Source organism: Apium graveolens, chromosome 11 (assembly GCF_009905375.1).
Source record: "Apium graveolens cultivar Ventura chromosome 11, ASM990537v1, whole genome shotgun sequence".
Classification (NCBI taxonomy): Eukaryota; Viridiplantae; Streptophyta; class Magnoliopsida; order Apiales; family Apiaceae; genus Apium; species Apium graveolens.
Genome location: NC_133657.1, coordinates 84,444,773 through 84,469,342, shown reverse-complemented (window position 1 = coordinate 84,469,342; position 24,570 = coordinate 84,444,773). Strand labels below are relative to the sequence as shown.

Genomic DNA, 24,570 nt, shown 5'->3' with positions numbered 1-24,570 from the left:
TAATGGTTATTTATCCTCTTTAATTTTAGTATTTAAATGAAGAATTTATTGATTTTCATTTTTTATTTTCATAGTAACTCTTTTCCTTTAAATTGTGGTTAACTGCTAGTATATTTACGTATGCAAGGCGACATTTATTTTCTATGTTACTAGTACATTATTTATTTAGTAAAGTCCGTTATAAGTGGCAATATATTTAGAATATGCACTTTGCATTTGAACTATATGCCTGGTGCTAGCGTACAAGTATGGTTTTGCTTTAAATTGTTGTAACTGATTTCTAAGCTTATCTACATTTGTTATTTATTTTATTAAATCATCTTACTCTGATCTCGTATTAGTTTATTGTCACTAAGTTTTTTTTTTACTATGAGATACCCTCTTGTTTGTTATTAGACTTAAGTATGGAAAATGTTGTCATTTATATTTATTATTTCTCAAGTTTATAGTTTTATAGAACATTATTTCTAAACATGATATTTTGATAAATATTTAAATAATGTAGTACATGCCTCGATATTAATGGCAGGACTTTTGTACTGTTTCAGTCCCTCTTAGCGGATTTACCTTTATATTGCTGGATTAGCTTATTATTCACTCGAGGTACGAATTCCTTATCTTTCTCTCCTAATTTTTAAATAATAAGATATTCGTTAAATTTATTGTTGATCCATTTTCTAAAGTTGTGAGCTTAATGTACTCAATGTGTACCTATTTGTACGCATTCTCGTTTTCGTTTCGAATTCCCTATTTTTGGATTATTGTTGCCTTGACTCGTTTATATTGTTATTTCGCATTTTTTTTTGCGATATTGTTTTATTTTATTTTGTACTGTGCAACGAGTCAAGCAACCTTTGTAACCTTATTGTTGGGCTCTTAGACCGATCTGTGTGGGTTAATCACGGACAATGTTCACATGGAGTTCGGAGTAAAGGTGAACTTGGCACCAACTCGTATCGGTGGGTGAGTATACGAGCGCGTCTCTGGGGTACGAGATGTGATTAGATCATGATCGCTATTGTATTGTTGGGATGTATTTTGCATTCCTTATTTCTTCTTCTGGATTACCGAGGAAGGAATCATTGTCCTATACTTCGCCGGTGATTGGAGTTTGGCGAGTATAGTTTTGTGTAAGAGACCCATATTTGTACCCACCTTATTTGCTATTCAGCCTTACTTTATGATTTGTTATTAGCCCAATTGTGTTAAATTATATTATGTTGATTCGATAAATATTGATACATTATTTCAGATCTATATTCTTTACCTTTTTGTCATTTTTATCTTTGCTCTCTGTGTTGGTAAGACACAATCTATTCATATTTATACATCGCAAATTGTTTATATTGTATTCGTACTGAGCATTTGGCTCACTCTTTATTGTTTCCTTTCCGCAGGTAATTAGGGGTAAAGCGGGAAGAGTGATGAGTGACACCCAGTATTTTAGTTGAGATTCAGCTTAGTGGACTTAATAAATTCGAGAACATCTTTTAGTGGATTTTACATCCTTTATCTATTATTATTGGAGGATTAAACCATGGATTTTTATTATGTTATTCGATTTTGTTACATTATTGCAGTTTAATATAATTTAGACTTGTTTATATCATGTAGTCTTATCGTTATAAAAATAGGGTGTTACAGTGTTGGTATCAGAGCTACGATTATAGATTCTGTAGACTGTCTTTTTTAGGCATTGACCTGTGAGTTTTGGGTTGACTTCGCATGGGTAGATTAAAATTTCTCGATTCTTGAATTGAATATCGTAATACTTCTTTGTGTTATTTATGCACTTATGAAAAGTTTTACCGGATGGCGCGAGGCAGTGCAAGCCAGAATAATACTGGAAATGCCCATCATCAAATTGTGATGGATCGAGCTACTTTTATGGACATGGTGTACGAAGTTGCAGCCCGACAACAACAGAATTCTCGTGATAATAATAATGGGCAGAATCAGGAAGGTCAGACTATGTTCGATCGATTCATGAAGCAAAGGCCTAATTATTTTAAGGAAGCTAAGACCCCGATGGATGCTGAAGCGTGGATTGATCAAATGGAAAAATCATTTTGGGTTTTAAATTGTTCTGAGCAGGAAAATGCCCGATTTGCTATATACCGTCTTGAGGGGGATGCTAGCATTTGGTGGAAGTCAGTGGTGGCTTCTCACGCAGCTGGATACGAGAATACTATCACTTGGGATGTGTTCAAGGCACAGTTCGATCAACGGTACTTTCCTGCCAGTATTCGTGAGGAGTATGCTCGAGAATATCAGAGTATAACTCAAAAAGAAGATGAGTCTGTGGCGGACTTTCAGGTCAGATTTCAGAGATTGGCTGGGTATGCTCGATTTGTTGCTGGTACTGAGGAGGATAAGATCATGAAATTCAAGTGGGCCTTGAAGACTTCTATTCGTAACCATATCATAGCTAATCGCTACACTACGATGGATAGTTTAGTGGATAGTGCCAGAGACCAAGAACTTCATCAGACTGATTTTCGTAAACAGCGAGACATGCAGAATCAGAAAAGAAAGAGAGATGATGATTCCTCTAAGTTTCAGAAAAATGGCGGATCTGCAGGCAAATTTAAACCGAATGAACAGAGGTACAACACTCACAGTTTTCAGCAGAGAAATGGAAGTCAAGGTAATCAGCAGAACAAGTCAGAGACTCAAGCTGGAAATCATAATGGAGGAAAATCTTGTGAGTACTGCGGGAAGATGCACAGTGGTGTTTGTTATTGGATTACTAGATCCTGCTTCAACTGCGGCCAGAAGGGCCATACTATTCGAGATTGCAAGCAGCCACTGAAGAAGTCTGGGGACCAGAACGGGAGAAACAATCAGAAAACTAGTGGACGTGTCTTTTCTATTACCGCAAAGGATGTTGCAAATGCCCCAGGTACCATTACAGGAACACCTTCGATTGGCAATAAGAATGCTACTGTCTTATTTGACACTGGTGCTACACACTCATTTGTCTCTACATCTTATGTTAAACATTTATGCATTGCACCTACTACACTTTTATCAGAATTTTCTATTGGTAACCCTATTAGGATAAATACATATGTGAACTCTCTGTACCATGATTGTGTAGTCATAGTTGATGATAGGAAGTTATTTGTGGATCTTTTACCTATTCCAATGCAAGATTTTGATGTCATCTTGGGGATGGATTGGTTAGAGCGGCATAAGGTCACTATTGATTGTCAAAGGAAGAAAATAATTTTTGGTCATCCAAATTCACATGAGTTCGAGTTCCAGGGTTCTACGCCTAGTGGTTTGGGTAAATTTATTTCAGCCATCAAGGCCAAGAGGATGCTTACACATGGATGTGAAGGATATTTAGCTCATGTGATTGATTCTTCTATGGAATCGCCTGAACTTGTGGATGTCAATGTAGTTTATGAGTTTTCAGATGTGTTTCCAGAGGACTTGGATGGACTACCACCACAAAGAGAGGTGGAATTTTCTATTGACCTGCTTCCCGGTACGCAACCAATTTCCAAGGCTCCGTATCGCATGGCTCCATTGGAATTGCAAGAGTTAAAGGAACAACAACAGGAACTTCTTGAGAAAGGTTTCATCAGACCGAGTGTTTCACCTTGGGGTGCACCTGTCTTGTTTGTGAAGAAAAAGGATGGTTCGATGAGGCTATGTAGTGATTATCGAGAATTGAACAGAATCACTGTAAAGAATAGGTATCCACTGCCGAGGATCGATGACTTATTTGATCAGCTGCAAGGAGCAAAATATTTTTCGAAGATTGATCTACGTTCCGGCTACCATCAGTTGAGAGTGAAGGAAAGTGATATCCCGAAGACTGCATTTAGGACTCGTTATGGGCACTACGAGTTTCTTGTCATGTCGTTTGGGTTGACAAATGCACCAGCAGTTTTCATGGACTTGATGAACAGGGTATTCAAAGATTTTCTCGACAAGTTTGTGATTGTATGCATCGATGATATTTTGGTGTATTCGAAGTCTAAAGAAGAGCATGAGGAGCATCTACGAGTTGTATTGGAGATATTGAGGAAAAATAGGTTGTTTGCAAAGTACAAAAAGTGTGAATTTTGGCTTGATCAGGTTGCCTTTTTGGGACATATTGTATCAGCAGATGGAATTAAAGTGGATCCAGCTAAGGTTGAGGCTATTACTGATTAGCCAAGACCTAGCACTGTGACTGAGGTGAGGAGTTTCTTGGGACTTGCTGGTTATTATCGTCGCTTTGTTGAGGGTTTTTCGACTATTGCCATGCCCTTGACACAATTGACTCGTAAAAGTAACAAGTTCATATGGACCGAGGAATGTGAGGCTAGCTTTCTATAGTTGAAGAAGAGACTTGTGACATCTCCAGTGTTGACACTACCATCTGGAATGGGTGGTTATGTGATTTATAGTGATGCTTCAAAGAAGGGACTTGGATGTGTACTGATGCAACATGGAAAGGTGATTGCCTATGCTTCGAGGCAATTGAAGCCTTATGAGGTAAACTATCCGACACATGACTTGGAGCTTGCTGCTGTTATATTTGCATTAAAGATATGGCGACACTACTTGTATGGTGATAAGTTTGAGATCTTTACCGACCACAAAAGCTTGAAGTATATCTTTACACAGAAGGAGCTTAACATGAGACAAAGGCGATGGATTGAACTCTTGAAAGACTACGACGTGAGTATTCAATATCACCCTGGAAAAGCTAACAAGGTTGCAGACGCATTGAATATGAAGAATTCTGGGAATTTGGCAGCATTGATGTCACATCAACGACCTATTCGGCATGAGATTGAAAGGTTTGGCTTGGAGTTTTATCGTGAAGGCGCAGATGGTATATTAGCTAGTATGCATGTCGAGCCTAATCTTATCTCTAGGATAAAGGCGGCTCAGGATGGTGATGGAGACATATGGTATCTTATACAGAAAATGGAATCAGGAAAGCAACCAGAAATTCGCGTTGACGAACATGGTATTGTTTGGAAGGGTAACCGATTGTGTGTGCCTGATAATAAGCAACTTAAGGAGCAATTATTGGAGGAAGCCCATCGATCTCCATTCTCAATTCATCCAGGTGAGACGAAGATGTATCATGATGTGAAGGAAAACTTTTGATGGAGTGGTATGAAGCGTGACATAGCTGAATTCGTTTCAAAGTCTTTGACTTGTCAACAGGTGAAGATTGAACATCAGAGACCAAGTGGATTATTACAGCCATTGGAATTGCCTACATGGAAATGGGAGAATATTTGCATGGATTTTGTTATTGGATTGCCGAAAACTTTGAGGAAGAATGATGCGATATGGGTGATTGTGGATAGGCTTACCAAATCTGCTCACTTTTTACCGATTTGTGGGAACATGTCTTTGGAGAGTTTAGCACTAGCATACAGGAATGAGATTGTTAGACTTCATGGTATTCCAGTTTCTATTGTTTCTGATAGAGATCCGAGATTTACTTCAAAATTTTGGCAGGGATTTCAAAAAGCATGGGGCACCACACTGAATTATAGTACAGCATTTCATCCGCAGTCTGACGGACAGTCAGAGCGGACGATTCAGACTTTGAAGGATATGTTACGAGCTTGTGCACTAGAATGGTTTGGAAATTGGGATGAGTAATTACCGTTGGTTGAATTTGCGTACAACAATAGTTGGCAGGCGAGCATTGGTATGGCACCTTTTGAAGCATTATATGGACGCAGGTGCAGAACACCGACTTGTTGGAATGAAGTAGGAGAGAAACTTTTGGAAGGTCCTGACTTAGTTCAAGTCACTACTGATAAGGTAAAATTTTCTTTGGAGAAACTTAGGCAAGCTCGATCTAGACAGAAGAGTTACGCAGATAAGGGTAGGCGAGAGTATGAATTTAAGATTGGAGATAAGGTCTTTCTTAAGGTATCTCCAACATAGGGCATTCAACGTTTTGGTCAGAAAGGTAAATTGAGTCCGAGATATATTGGCCCATTTGAAATTCTCGAGAAGGTTGGAGCAGTAGCATATAGAGTTGCCTTGCCGCCTCAGTTGTCCCGAGTACATAACGTATTTCACGCATCAGTTTTGAGGAAGTATGTTTATCATCCACACCATATTGTTCAATATCCTTTAGACGCAATTGACGAGGATCTATCTTGTGGGGAGGAAGCTGAAGCTATATTGGAGAGAGAAGAAAGAGTTTTGCGTAAGAAGACTATTCCATTTGTTAAAGTTTTTTGGAAAAATCACGATGCTCGAGAGGCTACGTGGGAAATAGAGGACTCAGTCAGGACAAAATATCCTTATCTTTTCAAATCAGGTGAGTTATTAGAATTTCGAGGACGAAATTATTTTAAGGGGGGAAGGATTTAATACCCCGATATTTATTTAATAATTTTTTTTATTTATATATTAATATCTAAATTCTGAATTATTTAAATTATATTATATATATATTTATATATATTTTTTTAAAAAATAATAATAAAGAAAAAGAAAAATCTAGAAGTCTTTATAAATTAGAATCGGACTCCTAGCTGGACTCTAGAAAACAGAGTGATAATGCTAAGCTTAGTTTATATATATCTTTAGAGTCCAATCTTAATCGGGTTATACTTATCGTTATAAGCCTATAAATATAAGGTCATAGGCACATGTGAGAGTGCACAGCTGCGTCAGCTAGAGAAGAAGTGATAGCCTCGGTAAGGATTGAAGTGAATTATTCACTTGTGTCATGAGTCAAGTTAATTGATGTGGGTATAATTAAGTTGTGTGTTCACCGTGCAAATACAGGGGCAAGTCTTTGAATCCTAAGGCGTAACTAGACTCTGGTTTCTTTCCTTACAACAAAAAGGTACATGTGCTTATATATCATATTAGATATTATTGAGTCAATTATTTTATATGATTTTGGATTTAGATTTTTGTTTTATATATATTTTCAGCAATTCGGTGATTCAGTCCATTTGTCCGTTTTTCACGTGCGACTCTTCTCCGATCCAAATCTTGTAAGCAATATTTTATTATTCGTAGTTTTTATTAATCATATATTTATTTATTTTATTATAATGATTTTAGATTTTGCATGTATTTTTTTTTGTGTACGTGAATCTTAGTGAATTTAATGGTTATTTATCCTCTTTAATTTAGTATTTAAATGAAGAATTTATTGATTTTAATTTTTTATTTTCATAGTAACTCTTTTCCTTTAAATTATGGTTAACTGCTAGTATATTTACGTATGCAAGACGACATTTATTTTCTATGTTACTAGTACATTATTTATTTAGTAAAGTCCGTTATAAGTGGCAATATATTTAGAATATTCACTTTGCATTTGAACTATATGCCTAGTGCTAGCGTACAAGTATGGTTTTGCTTTAAATTGTTGTAACTGATTTCTAAGCTTATCTACATTTGTTATTTATTTTATTAAATCATCTTACTCTGATCTCGTATTAGTTTATTGTCACTAAGTTTTTTTTACTATAAGATACCCTCTTGTTTGTTATTAGACTTAAGTATGGAAAATGTTGTCATTTATATTTATTATTTCTCAAGTTTATAGTTTTATAGAACATAATTTCTAAACATGATATTTTGATAAATATTTAAATAATGTAGTACATGCCTCGATATTAATGGCAGGACTTTTGTACCTTATTTAGTTTTTTTTTGCATGCATTCAAATTTTGGTATTTTATAACGTCAATACTTGTTTTCTTTAGTAGTTTATAGTACTGGTATCACACATTAATTTTGTGGTCTGGTGAATGTGCGGAGGATAACAAAGTCTCGGCAAGGTAAGTATAGTTATTTAATACTAAGCCTATAAACTTTTTCTTTTTCTTGTATATCTTATTTTAGTTGTGAAAGGGTTTTAAATTTATATTTCATAAATAAGCTTACATCTCCTTATGTTCTGTACATGTAGTTAATTATTCAAATTTCGAGAGCAAATTACTAATTCTTCTTAACCTTATTGTCCCCATAATATTTTTTTTTAAAATCAACTGATGCATATATTTGACTATATGATGTTTAATAGCCTTGTAGTCTGGGAAATTACTCTACTAGCGACTAAGTTTATAATTATTTTATTTGTAATATGACTTATATTGTTCCCATACGTGAGGATGCTAGTATCTATTATAGAGGGGCATGACGTTAGTTTTTGTAATGAAATAAATTGGGTTTCATTAATATATATATATATTTTTTAGTTTTACTAATATATAGTTATTAAATTTTCCCTTTAGATTGAATAAGGAGTACTGTTTCAGTCCCTCTTAGCGGATTTACCTTTATATTGCTGGATTAGCTTATTATTGTACGAATTCCTTATCTTTCTCTCCTAATTTTTAAATAATAAGATATTCGTTAAATTTATTGTTGATCCATTTTCTAAAGTTGTGAGCTTAATGTACTCAATGTGTACCTATTTGTACGCATTCCCGTTTTCATTTCGAATTCCCTATTTTTGGATTATTGTTGCCTTGACTCGTTTATATTATTATTTCGCATTTTTCTTGCGACATTGTTTTATTTTATTTCGTACTGTGCAACGAGTCAAGCAACCTTTGTAACCTTATTGTTGGGCTCTTAGACCGATCTGTGTGGGTTAATCACGGACAATGTTCACATGGAGTTCGGAGTAAAGGTGAACTTGGCACCAACTCGTATCGGTGGGTGAGTATACGAGTGCGTCTCTGGGGTACGAGATGTGATTAGATCATGATCGCTATTGTATTGTTGGGATGTATTTTGCATTCCTTATTTCTTCTTCTGGATTACCGAGGAAGGAATCATTGTCCTATACTTCGCCGGTGATTGGAGTTTGGCGAGTATAGTTTTGTGTAAGAGACTCATATTTGTACCCACCTTATTTGCTATTTAGCCTTACTTTATGATTTGTTATTAGCCCAATTGTGTTAAATTATATTATGTTGATTCAATAAATATTGATACATTATTTCAGATCTATATTCTTGACCTTTTTGTCATTTTTATCTTTGCTCTCTGTGTTGGTAAGACATAATCTATTCGTATTTATACATCGCATATTGTTTATATTGTATTCGTACTGAGCATTTGGCTCACTCTTTATTGTTTCCTTTCCGCAGGTAATTAGGGGTAAAGCGGGAAGAGTGATGAGTGATACCCAGTATTTTAGTTGAGATTCAGCTTAGTGGACTTAATAAATTCGAGAACATCTTTTAGTGTATTTTACATCCTTTATCTATTATTATTGGAGGATTAAACCATGGATTTTTATTATGTTATTCGATTTTGTTACATTATTGCAGTTTAATATAATTTAGACTTGTTTATATCATGTAGTCTTATCGTTATAAAAATAGGGTGTTACATAACGTTCTTTATGGAAGTGGTATTTTAAATAATGGTCTGTATGTATGTGACGTAGAGCATAATTTACTACAAATTAAACATACTAATAAAAGAAAAAGGGATGATGAAAATCTCACCTTTTTGTGGCACTGCAAACTTGGTCATATTAGTGAAAATAGACTGCGGACATTGCATAAGGAAGGGTTAATTGACCCCTTTGATTTTGAATCATATCCTACATGCGAGTCTTGTATATTGGGTAAAATGACCAATTCTCCATTTAGTGGACATGGAGAGAGGGCTGCAGATTTGCTAGGATTGGTACACACAGATGTATGTGGACCAATGTCTACGCAAGCCATGGGTGGATTTTCATACTTCATTACTTTCATAGATGATCGATCTAAATTCAGATATGTGTATTTGATAAAACACAAGTCTGAAGCCTTTGAAAAGTTCAAAGAATATAAGCATGAAATGGAGAAACAAACCAAACATAGTATTATAACTTTTCGATCAGATCGAGGTGGTGAATAATTGAATGGAGAATTTCTAGATTATCTTAAAGAAAATGGTATAGTCTCCCAGTGGACTCCTCCATATACTCCACAGTTGAATGGGGTATCTGAAAGGAGAAATTGAACTTTGTTAGACATGGTTCGGTCCATAATGAGCTATGCGGATCTTCCAGTATTCCTGTGGGGTTATGCATTGGAAACCTCAGCATATTTACTGAATAAGGTGCCTTCCAAATATGTTCCTCAAACTCCATATGAGATATGGAAAGAAAGGAAACCAAGTCTTAAACACGTTAAGATTTGGGGATGTCCAGCTTATGTCAAGAAATTTGACCCTGATAAGCTAGAATCTCGATCCGTAAAATATAGTTTTGTGGGATATCCTAAAGAGACTTTAGGGTATTACTTTTACAACGATCATAGGGTGTTTGTCTCCAGACATGCTACCTTCTTGGAAAAGCAGTTTATTCTTGAAGGAAACAGTGGGAGCAAAATTGAACTTGATGAAGTTCAAGAAGCATAAACTACTACGGTTTAAGTGGAAACACCTGTTCAGACTGAACAACCTATTGTGGAACAGCCCATTCGTAGGTCAAGGAGAGTGTCTCGCCAACCTGAGAGGTATTATGGCCTTGTCATTGAGAATGATAATGAGTTGTCAATCATTGATGATGACGACCCTATGACCTATAATGAGGCTATGAGTAGTGTTGACTCAGAGAAATGGCAAACTGCCATGAAATTTGAAATGGAATCTATATATACCAACCAAGCATGGACTTTGGTTGAAGCACCTGAGGGTGTGAAGCCTATTGAGTGCAAATGGGTATACAAAAGAAAGATTGAAGCAGATGGCCAGGTGGAGACCTACAAGGCCAGGCTCATGGCAAAAGGATTCAGACAAAGGCAAGGGATTGACTTTGATGAAACTTTTTCGCCTGTAGCCCTGTTAAAATCAATTCGGATTTTGCTTGCGATTGCTGCTTACTACGACTATGAGATCTGGCAAATGGACGTGAAAACGGCCTTCCTCAATGGGAAACTTGAAGAGGAAGTGTATATGACACAGCTAGAGGGTTTTCTTTCCAAGGGAAATGAACACCTAGTGTGTAAGCTGCTGCGAACCATATATGGTTTAAAGCAAGCTTCTCGTAGATGGAACATCCGTTTTGATGAGACAATCAAAGAGTTTGGTTTTATCAAAAATATAGATGAACCATGTGTCTACAAGAAGGTTAGTGGGAGCGCGGTAACATTTCTTGTATTATATGTGGATGACATACTTCTTATACGAAATGATATACCGATGTTACAATCAGTCAAAGTGTGGCTATCAAAGAACTTCACTATGAAGGAATTGGGAGAAACATCCTACATTCTTGGTATGAAGATCTATAGAGATAGATCTAGAGGAATGATAGGTCTTACCCAGGGTACATACATCCAGAAAGTGCTTAAAAGGTTTAGCAATGGAAAACTCCAAAAGAGGTCTCATACCGATGAGTCATGGAGTGTCCCTTTCCGAAAAGATGTCTCCTAAGACACTTGAGGAAAGAGAGCGTATGAGTAAGATTCCTTATGCTTCAGCAATAGGATCTATCATGTACGCGATATTATATACTAGGCCTGATGTTGCTTATTCAGTTAGTATGACGAGCACATATCAGTCCAATCCAGGTGAAGACCACTGGAAAGCAGTGAAGAACATCCTTAAGTACTTGCGAAGGACTAAGGATATTTTTCTTGTTTTTGGTGGTGGATCTGAGTTGAAAATAGAGGGTTATACTGACTCTAGTTTTCAATCAGAAAGTGATGATAGCAAATCCATGTCAGGGTACGTGTTTACTCTGAATGGTGGTGCGATTAGTTGGAAGAGTTCCAAACAGTCTACAATGGCTGACTCCACAGCGGAAGCAGAATATATAGCTGCAAGTGAGGCTGCAAAAGAAGCTATTTGGATGAGGAAATTTGTTTCTGAGTTGGGAGTTGTTCCTAGAATTGAGGAGCCTATTGTGTTGTATTGTGATAACAACGCAGCAATAGCACAAGCCAAGGAATCTAGTTCTCATAAAAATTCCAAACATGTTTTGCGACGCTTTCATTTGATTAGGGAAATCATTGAAAGAGGAGATGTCAAGATTGAGAGAGTTGACACACATAACAACGTAGCAGACCCACTCACAAAGTCATTGTCTTATATTCACTTTGATCGTCATAAAGAGAAGATGGGTATTAGATACCAGGGTGATTGGCTTTAGTTCAAGTGGGAGATTGAAAGTGTTTGTCCTAAATCCAATCATGTATGATGAGTTAGGAAGAACTTTCTTGTATTCCTGTTTGATTTCATTGAAATTAATAAAAGACTTGTTATGTTTTTATTATGGGCTTTATCTATTTAAAGTGTTTTAAATAAGATGCTCTATAGTTTAGAGTAAAGCTTCAAGAATTATAATGAGATTATAATAGTGAGATCTAGAAGATGATAACTCTAGACTTAAACAGTTCCTGATCATAGGATAACTATTCGGATGTTAGTGGATCCGCAAAGATTGGTACATACTATGCTTGCTCCCTTCAGGAGGATGTCTGTTCTCATATGCATTTGTGTGGTGACACTATAGCTAGTATGTAGGTGCTTATTAGGGAATAAGTTCACTGAACATGACTCGATAAGTTGAAAAACTAATGGAGATTACTCACGTGTCAATAGTTATTCACTGAGTGATAGTTGTACAAGTGTTCTTAGACTTGAGATCATTAAAGTTATCTTGTATATAATGAACTGTGCTTTAGTTTAGTCCTTAGTCTCAAGGACATCCATTAGGTCTATTCTGGGCATAGGGATTTGTGTGTAGAGATAGTTAACATCAATAGAGGATCTACCCCTTCCAGTATAGGAAGAGAATATCCTATGTTATTCTTAGTATGCGAGTTCTGGAATCTCTGGCCAGAGTGTATGAAATTAGAAAGAAGTTTATAATTTGCATTAATATGAACTTTGCATTATGAATAAGAAATCATATGATTAAATTTGATAGGCCTGACATGAGATCCATGCCTTGTATTCAATCGGGATATTGTAAGGGTAGAAGGAATTCATTGTACGGTAACTAGTCACTGACAGGTTCTTTGTATTTTAAGCAGTGAATTCATATTATCCGGATAGTCGCGATATGTTGAGAAGCATCACTCATGATGTAGAATAAATATAATTAATCAGTTAATTATATTTACTGAATTTTATTATTCATGTAAATAATTAATAAAAGTTTATTATTATTTATTTCTACTACCGGCATAATATTGAACCTACAGGGTCACACCATAAAAGAATATTTTCTTTGATGAAATAATGAGAGAGAGAATTATTTTCTAAATAGTTTAGAAAAAGAAACAATGATTAAAATAGTTTTAATTATTATTAAAGCATTTTATAAAGATAAAATGTGGGGCTAATATATATATATATATTGATATATTATTATAAAACCCTAGGAGAGCCCTATAAATAGAATGAGATGGCTCATTCTAAATATACTCTTGGTTTTGTGAAAACCATAAGAAGAGCAAGCCTCCATCTTCTTCCTCTCTCTCTCTCCCACAACTCCATTTTTATAAAAGCTTGGTTTTATAAAAGCTTCATCGAAGAGAATCATTCTTGGTGGATACCGGTAGAGTGCTTCACACACTGAGGAGCAACTGCTAGCAACCATATTATAAAGCTTCGATTTTCAAGGTTTGGTTACGATTCCTCCATTTTTCTGTTTTATACGTTTTTCTATATGTGCGATACATGGTTTTTACGAAATAATTGTTTTATCACGCTTCTGCTCATCCGTAAATTCCTTTAGTTCGGTCTATAGATAGGTTCGTATCTTCTTGCTAGTCTTACCTATACCTAGTAAGGTAGATATCATTCCTTGCGCAGCTCCCGATAAGTGATAGGAATCTTCTCGTAGCGGTGGCGTCTTTAAAACGTGCAATGTTGGTTCTTCATCAGCTTCCATCAACTTGTTGCCTCCAGCGTGAAGCTCATCCTACTACCTAATTCTAAGTTAAATCGTGCCCAAAACTTACCTAGCCTCTCTTACACGAAGTTCTCACAAGACAAAATCACATCTTCTTCAAAACCGTATGAAATATAGGGTAACATATCCAGTCTTCGTCAATCTATCGATTCCTCATTACTGTAGGATCGGAGAACTCAATATACCTATAGCGTTGCGATATTCGCCGTACACCTCCCTCAACAATACCGGCTTACCAATTCCGTATCATACCTGCTACTCCTCATTCGCACTCAATTCGAACTTAAAATGAGTATGCCTAGGATCTTTCCTATCTCATATGACCTATCACTCCTATCTTACCATTACATATTCTTATTTCAGTGACCAATAACCTGTAGCTCTGATACCAACTGTGACACCCCCAAATCCAGGGTCAGGATTGGGTGTCACTAAACTTTAAATAATAATAAAAACATGTGTATTAAAATAAATATACAGATAACCCCTCATATTCAGGATCGCTTACAGGTTATAGTATGAAACAAGAATCTAACCTTCTAAAATTTACATTATCTAAATACAATTTCATTACCTCATTACTAATTTCTTTATATTGATCACTCTGACATCTCCAAATTTCTTCAGCTGGAATCTCACCAATTTTGCTGTCAATTAAAAGCTATTCACTTTGCCCTCATTTGATACTGAAAGAAATAAGGGTTCACAAAGCAAGAGTGAGCCAAAAATGGCCAGCAAGTATCATAAATGGTTTCCAGGCATCAGATCAGAAAACTCCTGAAAACGATTGTTGAATGATTTTAAAATGTCTTTATAAATTTAAATAGTTGAGCGAACAAAACATGGCCCTCATTGGCCTTTAATCATAAATCACATTTTAATGTAAAAGAACAGTGATCGTTTCAATATTTCATCCTTTTAAATCAAATCTCTGTTTGAGTTCGTAATTATGAACTATTCGGGAAGGAATGCCGTTAATGGCGATCAACAATAAATTAGACTGGACACTAGAAACCAACATATGCACTATAATCTGCTGATCAGTCAGGAGATAGTGCAGATCTATACCCAACTGCATAGACCCAACCAACATATGGGGTACTTAGGAAACTATGGCCTAAGGGTCCGGTCCATCCCCGACCCATAAGATCCAGCTATTCACTGGTCCTCATAATAATCGTCCAGCCCGTAGAGTATTTTGATATCAAATCATTTTGATTTCAAAACATCCCAAATCAGGGTTCGCAAGTAACCCGAACGAATGGGTACTTGCTCAAGAGATCAATCGATAATCAAGGAACAAGATCAAAAAGGCACTTGCATAAATAAGAGTAATTGCAGTGAAATATACAAATAGTTAACTATTCTGAACTTAGAATAGGAGCAAATAGATATTTGCAGTATTTAAGGAGAAGGGTTAGGAATACTTGCCTCAATTGATAATCCTCTGATCTTTAACTAGTTGCCATATCACTCAGTCCTGTCGCATCTGTATTACCCTTGACGGCTACTTGACCTTTCTTATCATTTACCCTCTTAGGTTTATCTTTATTCTGAATTCACTCGTTTCAGTACTACACGCAATCAGGCTTTACTTCTACAATCTCTATCTGGCTTTGAGCGTCTCGTACTATGCGGATCTATCACACATAATACTATTCAATGAACTGACAATATATAATTGTCTAGTCTATACATTTATCCCTATCGTCTACCCGCTCGATAATAACATATAAGGATCACATCTCATTCAGATAACGTTTAAAAGACATGCTGTAGACATAAGGCATGTAATCATATAACGCATAATCACGTACTTCATGTAGCACATAAGTTGAATCGACAAAAGGTAGGTCTTAATAAATCTGCATAACAGTTTCTCAGAACAACCACTGAAAAAAAACAGATCAAAGTCGGGTAATTTTCCGGGTCAAAAACCGACCCAAACGGGTCACAAAACACTGAAGAACCTGCCGGAAACAAACGCAGATTCCGGCGAGGTCTTGTTCCCGGCGAACCCAATTCATAGCAAAACAAGAATCATTTGATACGATTCCATATGTCAATCGACACCTGAACACAACAGCTACTCAAGAACGTTCTTATTTCTTGTTTATAACCCCTGGAATCGATTTTCCGGCCACTTAGGCCATTAAAACCGGCGAACACCGAGGTGGTCCGGCGAGTCGATTCAGGCCTCCAATCTCAGATTTGCTTACATGGTTCGACTGGAAATGCAACGATCTATAATATGCTACTATCAATTTCAACCCAGAATCAACAAATCAAGAATTCCTAAATTTTGATTAAGAACATTCATAGTTTTAAAACCCTAATTTCATTAATTCGAAAATCAAACATCATTTTCTGCATGATGTGAAGCTCAAAATCCAACATATGATATACCAAAATGATCAGAATAAAATTATCTACAAGATACAATCATCAAATCACATAAATAACATTAAAATCAAAAACCCCCAATTTAATCATAAATTAATTCGAATTTAATAAAATAAATAGATAATTACTTGATGTTTATGCAGTGATATAGATTGTAGAACTTGATTGTATTCGTCGAGAGCTTTGTTTTTATATATCGCACACTTGAATCGGAGTTCGGTACTGCCTTCGTTCGTGCGTTTGATTCTCAAGAACGTATCATTTTTAGGGTTTTTCTCTGTAATTACTATATTTTTACTGGTTGTAAATGAATAAATGAATAAAATAAAATAAGAAATATGCTATTTATATTTACGGAATATTGGTTCATTCTGGATCATTTTGGATCGTTAAATTAGTTGCTTAGCCGCTAAGTAACTGTAATAACGATCCGATTTGATATCAGTTTTAGATAATTATCCCAACCGGGCTTTTTATAAAACACTATATACAAAAATAATGTAATAATATCTCGTCTTTTGAGAATACGGGTTTCGTTGATTCACCGAAATGATTATCGTATCGAAAATCTTGCACCGGGTCGCGCACGGGTCAAACCGTAATCCGGATCGAAAAAGTCAAAACACGGAAAATGTCCGGAATTACCAGATTAGGTTAGAAAGGAGTTTTCGGAAGAGTTTCGGGTTGTAAAAACTTAAAACAGTTGAAGTCGGACGATTCCCGGCTTTATAAAATAATTTTATAATTATTCGGAAAATAATTAATAATTCATAATTCATTATAAAATCATCTAACACTACAAAAATTACCAGAAAATATCTTAATTATCTATATTTTATTCTGGGCATATTAAAATGTTAGGTCACACACACTATAGAAGGGGGTTGAATACAGTGTTTACTACAATCAAATCGAATATAAGAACTGAAGTAACATAAAACAGATTTAATTCAACACAATAAACTCTGTTACAATATGGAACTGTCCTCTTTCAGTGATAAACAAATTATCACGAGAGCTGTTAGGATTACAAAGAATAATAACTTCGATAATGATAACACTTATAGTGTAAACCCTATGCCTGTGTTTATATACTACACAGTTACAAGATAATGTTTTAATTGATATGGAACATAATTCTTCTTCCTAAAATATATCAACTAGTTATCTTTTCTTCCAAGTATTCTATTCTTTATAGAATTCTTTCTTTATGCATATTTCTTTCTGTCTTAGTCTCGATCTTCCTTCCTTTTAATCAGCCGCCTGCCTTATCTAAAAGTCATCTTAAGTCCTGATATTATCTTCTGATAAATATCTTCTGATAACTTAAGTTCTGATAACTTAAGTTCTGATATCTTAAGTTCTGTCTTCAGTATAAGTGCTGATTTCCAGTTAAGTACTGATTTGTCCTGTTAGGTAAGATCTGAAAACTAAACACAAATCATATTACACATGACATTATCAAATATATCTAACAATCTCCCCTAACTTGTAAATTAGCATAATATACAAGTTCAACAGATATTTGATGATGTCAAAAACATTAAGTACAAATGCATGAGAATTTGACTAAATAACTACAACTCACAGTCCTTTCAGCTTTACCATCTTAAGGTCTGATAACAGCTTCAGTCTGTATACACTTCAGAATTTAAGCAGTTGTAGATCTTTGACTTGGCTTCAATTTCTGAACTCTTTGATATCAGGAGTTGTTCAGAGATAGTTCTTCAACAAACATCTCTCAGCATATTCAAGTTCATTAACCATCCTCCTTTTAGCATTTATCAATTCAGCTGTATCTTCATCGGTTTGAAAAATAGCTGCTCTGAGATCATTTATCTTAGCTTTTCTTATCTCCCAGAAAAGTAGTTATGATCTTAGCAGAGTTAGGCTTCATTTCAACAATATCACCTCTGTGATCTCTATACTTGGGACAATATGTGCTGTCAGACTTTACAGAATAAAATTTCATCCATCTTTGAGTTTGAGATTTTAAATACCCTGCAGCACTATCTGTTAATCTGTCTTTCACTTGAAGTAGAAATAGAACATGTTCCAGTTCCTCAAAATACTTCAGTGGTATAGCATTTTTCCTAATCTGGTATACCCTTCCATCTGTCATAAAATATAACAAGATATGTTCTTTCAAAAAGGTATGGTAAACCATTTGTACAGATTCAAGTCGATTCAATCTTTCAGGAGTTGCTCCAACACCTGGTTCACTTAAGGAAGTTGGATCATTGGTAGTGTTATGTACTCTTCTTTCATCAAAACTACCCAATCCAGATTTATCTCTTGCTTCCTTTCCTGTAATAACTCTTGCTTCAAAACCACTTGTTGCAGTCTTCAAAGGTTGAGCCTGTTTAGCTTTGGTGAATCCTGGTAGGAGTATCTTTGAAGGTTTAACATGAGCAATGTCAGAGGTTTCCTTTTCCTTATCTTCTGATATCAAGCCAACTTGAGCTATGTCAGAGGTTGCTTGCTTTACTGTCATATCAGAATTTACTACATCTTGACTCTGAATAACATGAGCCATGTCAGAGGTTGTTTGAAAAATCTTCTTTTGCATCAGAGTAAGATTAGCATCTTCTTCATCATCAATTATTTCTTCATCCATGACTGGCATATAAACCTTTACAGGTTCATCAACTTTTTCTTTGCCCTTGGACCTTGGATCAATTTCCACTTGTGATTTGGCTTTGGTTGCCTCAGATCTTGTTCTTTCCTTTATCACAATACCCTTAGGCTTTGGAAATTTCTTTTCAACAACAGAAGCTTTAGATTTTGTCTTGACACCTTCTGCTTTGAGTCTAGCTTCTTCTTCCTTTAGACTCTCAAAGTCCATTCCTGGATTTTCTTTAAGAAATAACTGCTTTGAAATTTCTTCATCAAGTTCCGGATGTTCACCAGAACTTATCCTTTTACCAGTATCAGAACTTATTCTTCTCCCAGTATCAGAACTTGTTCCTTGACTTGTAATTCTAGCTTTACTTGATGAAAATCCTTTGCCTTGACCTTGACCTCTACCCTTGTTAGAGTTTCCTTGGTCATCATTTCCATCATCCTTTCCCTTCAGTGTCTGAATAGATTTGCATTTGGACTTAATCACTTTCTCCCCCTTTTTGGCATTAGCAGGTAAAAGAAGAGAGACAAGCAATTCCACTGAGGATTGGATCTCATTGAGTTGATTTTGGTGAGAAGCTTGATTCTTCAGAATTTCATCAATTTGAGTTTGTTGCTTCTCCTGAGTTTTCTCAATGTAGGCAATTATGTCAAAGGTTGGCTTGAAAAATCTGTTCTTTTCAAGTTTCACATTCATATCTTGCTGGATCAAAGTTTCTTGAATTTATTCACCTTGGCATGAGTTGTTGAGTGTTGACCCTGAAGGTGCCTAGTACTCAATGCAGTAACTCTCAGCTGTGCCTTGAAATCATCATTTAACAACATTTCATCAGCTTTTGCCAGATGCTCAGCAAGAATCTTTTCAGAAGGAATAAAACTAACTGTGTTCCATTCCTTAGTCCACTCCTTTCCTCTAGGAGTTTCACTCCAAGGTACTGGTGCTTCCCCTGTAATAAACTTCTTGACTAAATCAGCTTTATTAACTGTTTGTTGAGGTGCATGTCCAGATGGACCAGCTGCATCAGCATCTAAATTAGCAGCAGCTTCACCAGTAGTTTCTTTATTGGCAGCATCAGAACTTGTAGATCCTGCAGTATCAGTATCCTCTGATAAAATAGTAGTATGTGAGGCTATAGAGGCTTCAACATCATCCTCTAAATTCTGATCTGCAGTCAGGTTCTGATCAACATCCAAAATTGATGTTGTTGGTGGAGTGAGTTGAATTGGTGGAGCTTCCAAGTACAAAACCTCAGGCACAATCAAATTATGAATATCAGTTTCAGCACTTGTACCTGGTTCTTCAGTATGTACTAGATCAACTATAGGTGACATAGGAGGTGTAGGAATTCTGTCTTGAGCAGTTTCTGGTTGTGCAGAAGGAAGTGATTCAATAAAAATTGGTTCTGTTGAGATCAGAGATTCCTGATCCCCTTCCTTAGCTGCTTCCACTACATCCTCTGAATCTGACTCAACTATGTCCATGTGAGCTCTCTGTTTCTTTAATTTCTTCAACGGTGGAGATACTGTAGGAGCTTTATCATTAAAATTTAACTTTCTAAGCCTTTTGAGGGGCCTAGAACTCCCAGTTACAATATCTTTCTGAGAAGAAACCTTCTCAGCTTCTACAACAACAGGTTCTGATATGGGAACCTGTTCCTCAGTTGTTTCCTCAAATCAACAGAATTTAATCAAAACATTCATCATAAAATAAAATTAAAAGTCGATGAAGTAAAGATTAATAAATTACAATTAAACATGCACAGTCACATAATTTGAGAAACAAAAAACAAATCTTGCAATTAAAGAAAATTTCATTGATATATCAGATGATTACATTTGATGAAATTTAGAAATTACATGCAAAAATTACAAGATAGTCTTATTCTACGATTCTTAACATCAACAACCTTAGTCCTAAGCTAAGAAGACCTAACAACTACTTCTTCTGTTACTGACGAAGAGCACTGCAAGATGGATGATCCATTCTTGCTGACGGAGAGCTTCTCTCCTTTCCTCTTCTAACCTATCAAGATGGAGGTGATACTCCATTGATAAGAACAAGAATTCTGTGTGAACCTCTTGTGGAACTGAGTTCCAAAGCTTGTCAGGAATGGCGGTGACATGCCACTCGATGTTAAAGGTTTCATAGTTCAGGAACATGTTGAAACGGACCATTTTTGTTGATATGAATAAAAAGAGAGTGAGTTTGTGAGAAAATGAAAGATGTTTTGGTTGGAATGAATGGTCGGTTTAAATAGCCAATAGAATACCAAGGGACGCGAGGACTGGTTAATAATTACAAGTAAAAATAATGACCGCTCGACTCCCTAGACTGATGTGTAGTAATAACAGTCAGTAAAAGATCTAAAGCCAGAGTTAATGGGCATGGGATATAATAATAATTACTGTACGCATGCAGTTTTTCAAGACATACACGCTAACCACTAACCCATAATGAATATGACTGTTTTATCTCCATTAACCAATATTCTGTAAAAATATTATCGTTCAAGTAATGACCAAAAATAAACCAAGTAAATAAATACTGCCACATCAGCATCAGAACTTGATTATTATCAGGATTTAAAAGTCATCAGAATATGGCTCCTTAACTCGAAAAGTGAATGTTTATCCCTGTAATTCTTCACATAAATACTGATATGGTTTCATCAGAACTTAATCATCAGAACTTCCATCAGAACTTGTCCTCCGAATTTATGCAATCTGACACATAGACTGTTCATCTAAAAGAACATTTATCACCACATTAATTTTCATCATTCATATGGAGTGTAAGTGTGTGCATTAAGCTAAATATCAGAAAAAGAGTAAAGTCTGATTCACTTCAGTATATCTTAGAAATAAGGCAAAACTAAGAACTTTACTCAAAATCTGTCATTATTCTGAAGTCTACTTTAGAATGAGTTCATGCATGAGTCCACCTCAACTGTTTTGTGCTCATTTTATGCATCTTTTGAAATTCCATTTTACAGTGGCTTCTCAGTGTAAGTGAGTCACGACTGCTTATCAGAATTTGTGCTGTTATCAGAGTATTTCTCCAGTAATCATAGAGTGTGAAAAGTCACCAAGAAAATTTTTATTTTGCTTTTCTAATGCATATTACTTAATACCAGCAATGCACTTGGGTCTTCCCTTCCACATTTTTACTCTAGATCTCAAAGGAGTACCTGATTTTTATTTCTTTTCTTTTCTTTTTCTTTTGATAAGTAAGGCTTATCAGCACTTAGTACATCCATTAGATTTACTAACATCAGAACTTAACAGATAAGAAGCACTATTCTAGTTTTTGACTTAGTAATAAGATACACAAAGTAAACTTAACTAAGCTCAATATCAGAATTTGCTTGTGTTAAAAGATTTACACATAAACAATTACTTCAAACATGGGATCTTTAGTATATTAAAGACTACTTGGTCAGCATCTAGCACAGTTATCCTCATTGGATTGAATAGTCATAGAAACATTCATATCACTATCAGAGTTTAGAAATTCACATCAGACAACAATCAACACTTAAGCAAATTTCAATTTAAGCACAACATACACAAAGATAGTAATATCTGTAAATACTGATCATAAAATTTGATGTATTAGAACATAAACTAAGCATATTTAGAGAAAGAACTTGAAACCATTCCAAGTTCATTTACCAATCTTGTAAAAGTAGCTTCACACAGTGGTTTTTTGAAGATATCTGCTAGTTGTTGATCTGTTGGAACAAAATGCAATTCTATTGTACCTTCATCCACATGTTCCCGTATGAAGTGGCACCTAATGCTGATGTGCTTTGTCATTGAGTGTTGAACTGGATTACCTGTCATAGCAATAGCACTTTGATTATCACAGTAAATAGGGATTTTAGAAAATTCTAACCCATAATTCAGTAACTGATTCTTCATCCAAAGAATCTGTATACAACAGCTTCCTATAGCAATGTATTCTGCTTCTGCAGTTGATCTGTAAATTGACTTCTGTTTCTTGCTAAACCAAGAAACCAATCTGCCTCCAAGAAATTGGTAGCTTCCACTTGTGCTTTTCCTGTCAATTTTGCATCCTGCAAAATCTGCATCTGATTAACCTATTTGCTTAAAGTCTGATTCTCTAGGATACCATAATCCCAGATCATCTGTACCCTTAAGGTACTTGAAAATTCTTTTCACAGCTATTAAGTGAGGTTCTCTTGGATCTGCTTGAAATCTTGCACAAAGACAGGTAGCATACATGATATCAGGTCTACTTTTAGTTAGATAGAGTAGAGAGCCAATCATACCTCTGTAATAAATAATATCTACTGATTTACCAGTATCCTTATCCAACTTAGTTGCAGTGGCCATAGGAGTGGATGCACTTGAACAATCTTGCATTCCAAACTTTTTCAACAAATTTATGGTGTACTTAGATTGACAAATAAAAGTTCCTTCTTCATTCTGCTTGACTTGAAGGCCCATAAAATAGTTAAGTTCTCCCATCATACTCATTTAATATCTTGACTGCATCAGCTTGGCAAACTTCTTACAAAGTCTGTCATTTGTAGAACCAAAAATGATATCATCAACATATATTTGCACCAAAAGTAAGTCCTTTCCATGGTTGAGGTAGAACAGTATTTTGTCAAGAGTCCCTATGTTAAATCCACTTTCTAGAAGAAACTGAGCTAAAGTCTCATACCATGCTCTTGGAGCTTGCTTAAGGCCATAAAGTGCTTTATCAAGCCTGTAGACATGATTAGGAAATTTGGGATCTACAAAGCCTGGAGGTTGTTCAACATATACCTCTTCTTCCAATTCTCCATTGAGAAATGCACTTTTCACATCCATTTGAAAGACTTTAAACTTCTTGTGAGCAATATAAGCCAAAAATATCCGTATGGCTTCCAATCTAGCAACTGGTGCAAATGTTTTATCATAATCAATTCCCCCTTGTTGAGAGTATCCTTTTGCAACCATCCTTGCTTTGTTCCTTGTAATTATGCCATCACTGTCAGTTTTGTTTCTGAACACCCACTTTGTACCAACAACAGACCCGTTCTTTGGTCTTGGCACTAGGGTCTAGACTTTATTTCTTTCAAATTCATTTAACTCTTCCTGCATTGCTTGCACCCAATCAGCATCTTGAAGAGCTTCTTCCACTTTCTTTGGTTCAGTCTGAGATTAAAAAGAATGATTGAGATATTCATTTGATGTAGCTATTCTAGTTCTGACACCTGCATCAGGATTTCCAATAATTAAGTCAGGTGTATGTGCTTTAGTCCACTTCCTTGCAGATGAAAGGTTCTCTCTAGAATTGGATGCTCCCCCATGATCCATGTTGTCTCCATCAACATTTTCTGATGCACCCCCTGAAATTATGCTCTCTGAGTTGGATCCTTCAGAATTTGAGTTTCCAAAAATATCACAACATGAGTTTCCAGAATTATCAGAACTTGGCCCATCAGAACTTGAAGAGCCTGTTGTAGGTTCTGATGCTTCTTAAGATGTGGTTGGATCTTCAGTATGCTCCCCCTGCACAGGTGCATTTTTCTTTGGCGTAGTCACCACAGTTTCAATAACATCAGAGATTAATCCATCAGAGTTTGCAGTATCAGGATTTAGACTGTCAGGAGTTACAGAATCAGAATTTAAAACTTCATTTTCGAATCTCAGTTGATCATGAT

The 24,570-nt window shown here is 35.7% G+C and overlaps 1 protein-coding gene and 1 pseudogene across 1 annotated transcript; both read left to right on the top strand.

Annotated features, from left to right (window-relative positions):
* The first annotated feature begins 1,812 nt into the window (after window positions 1–1,812).
* On the top strand, window positions 1,813–4,167 carry LOC141695651 (uncharacterized). The gene has a single exon (XM_074499881.1). It carries the CDS (start codon window positions 1,813–1,815, stop codon window positions 4,165–4,167), a length of 2,355 nt encoding a protein of 784 aa, XP_074355982.1.
* Window positions 4,168–5,673: 1,506 nt separating this feature from the next.
* LOC141695650 (uncharacterized) overlaps window positions 5,674–24,570 on the top strand; it is a 32,558-nt pseudogene continuing 13,661 nt past the window's right edge.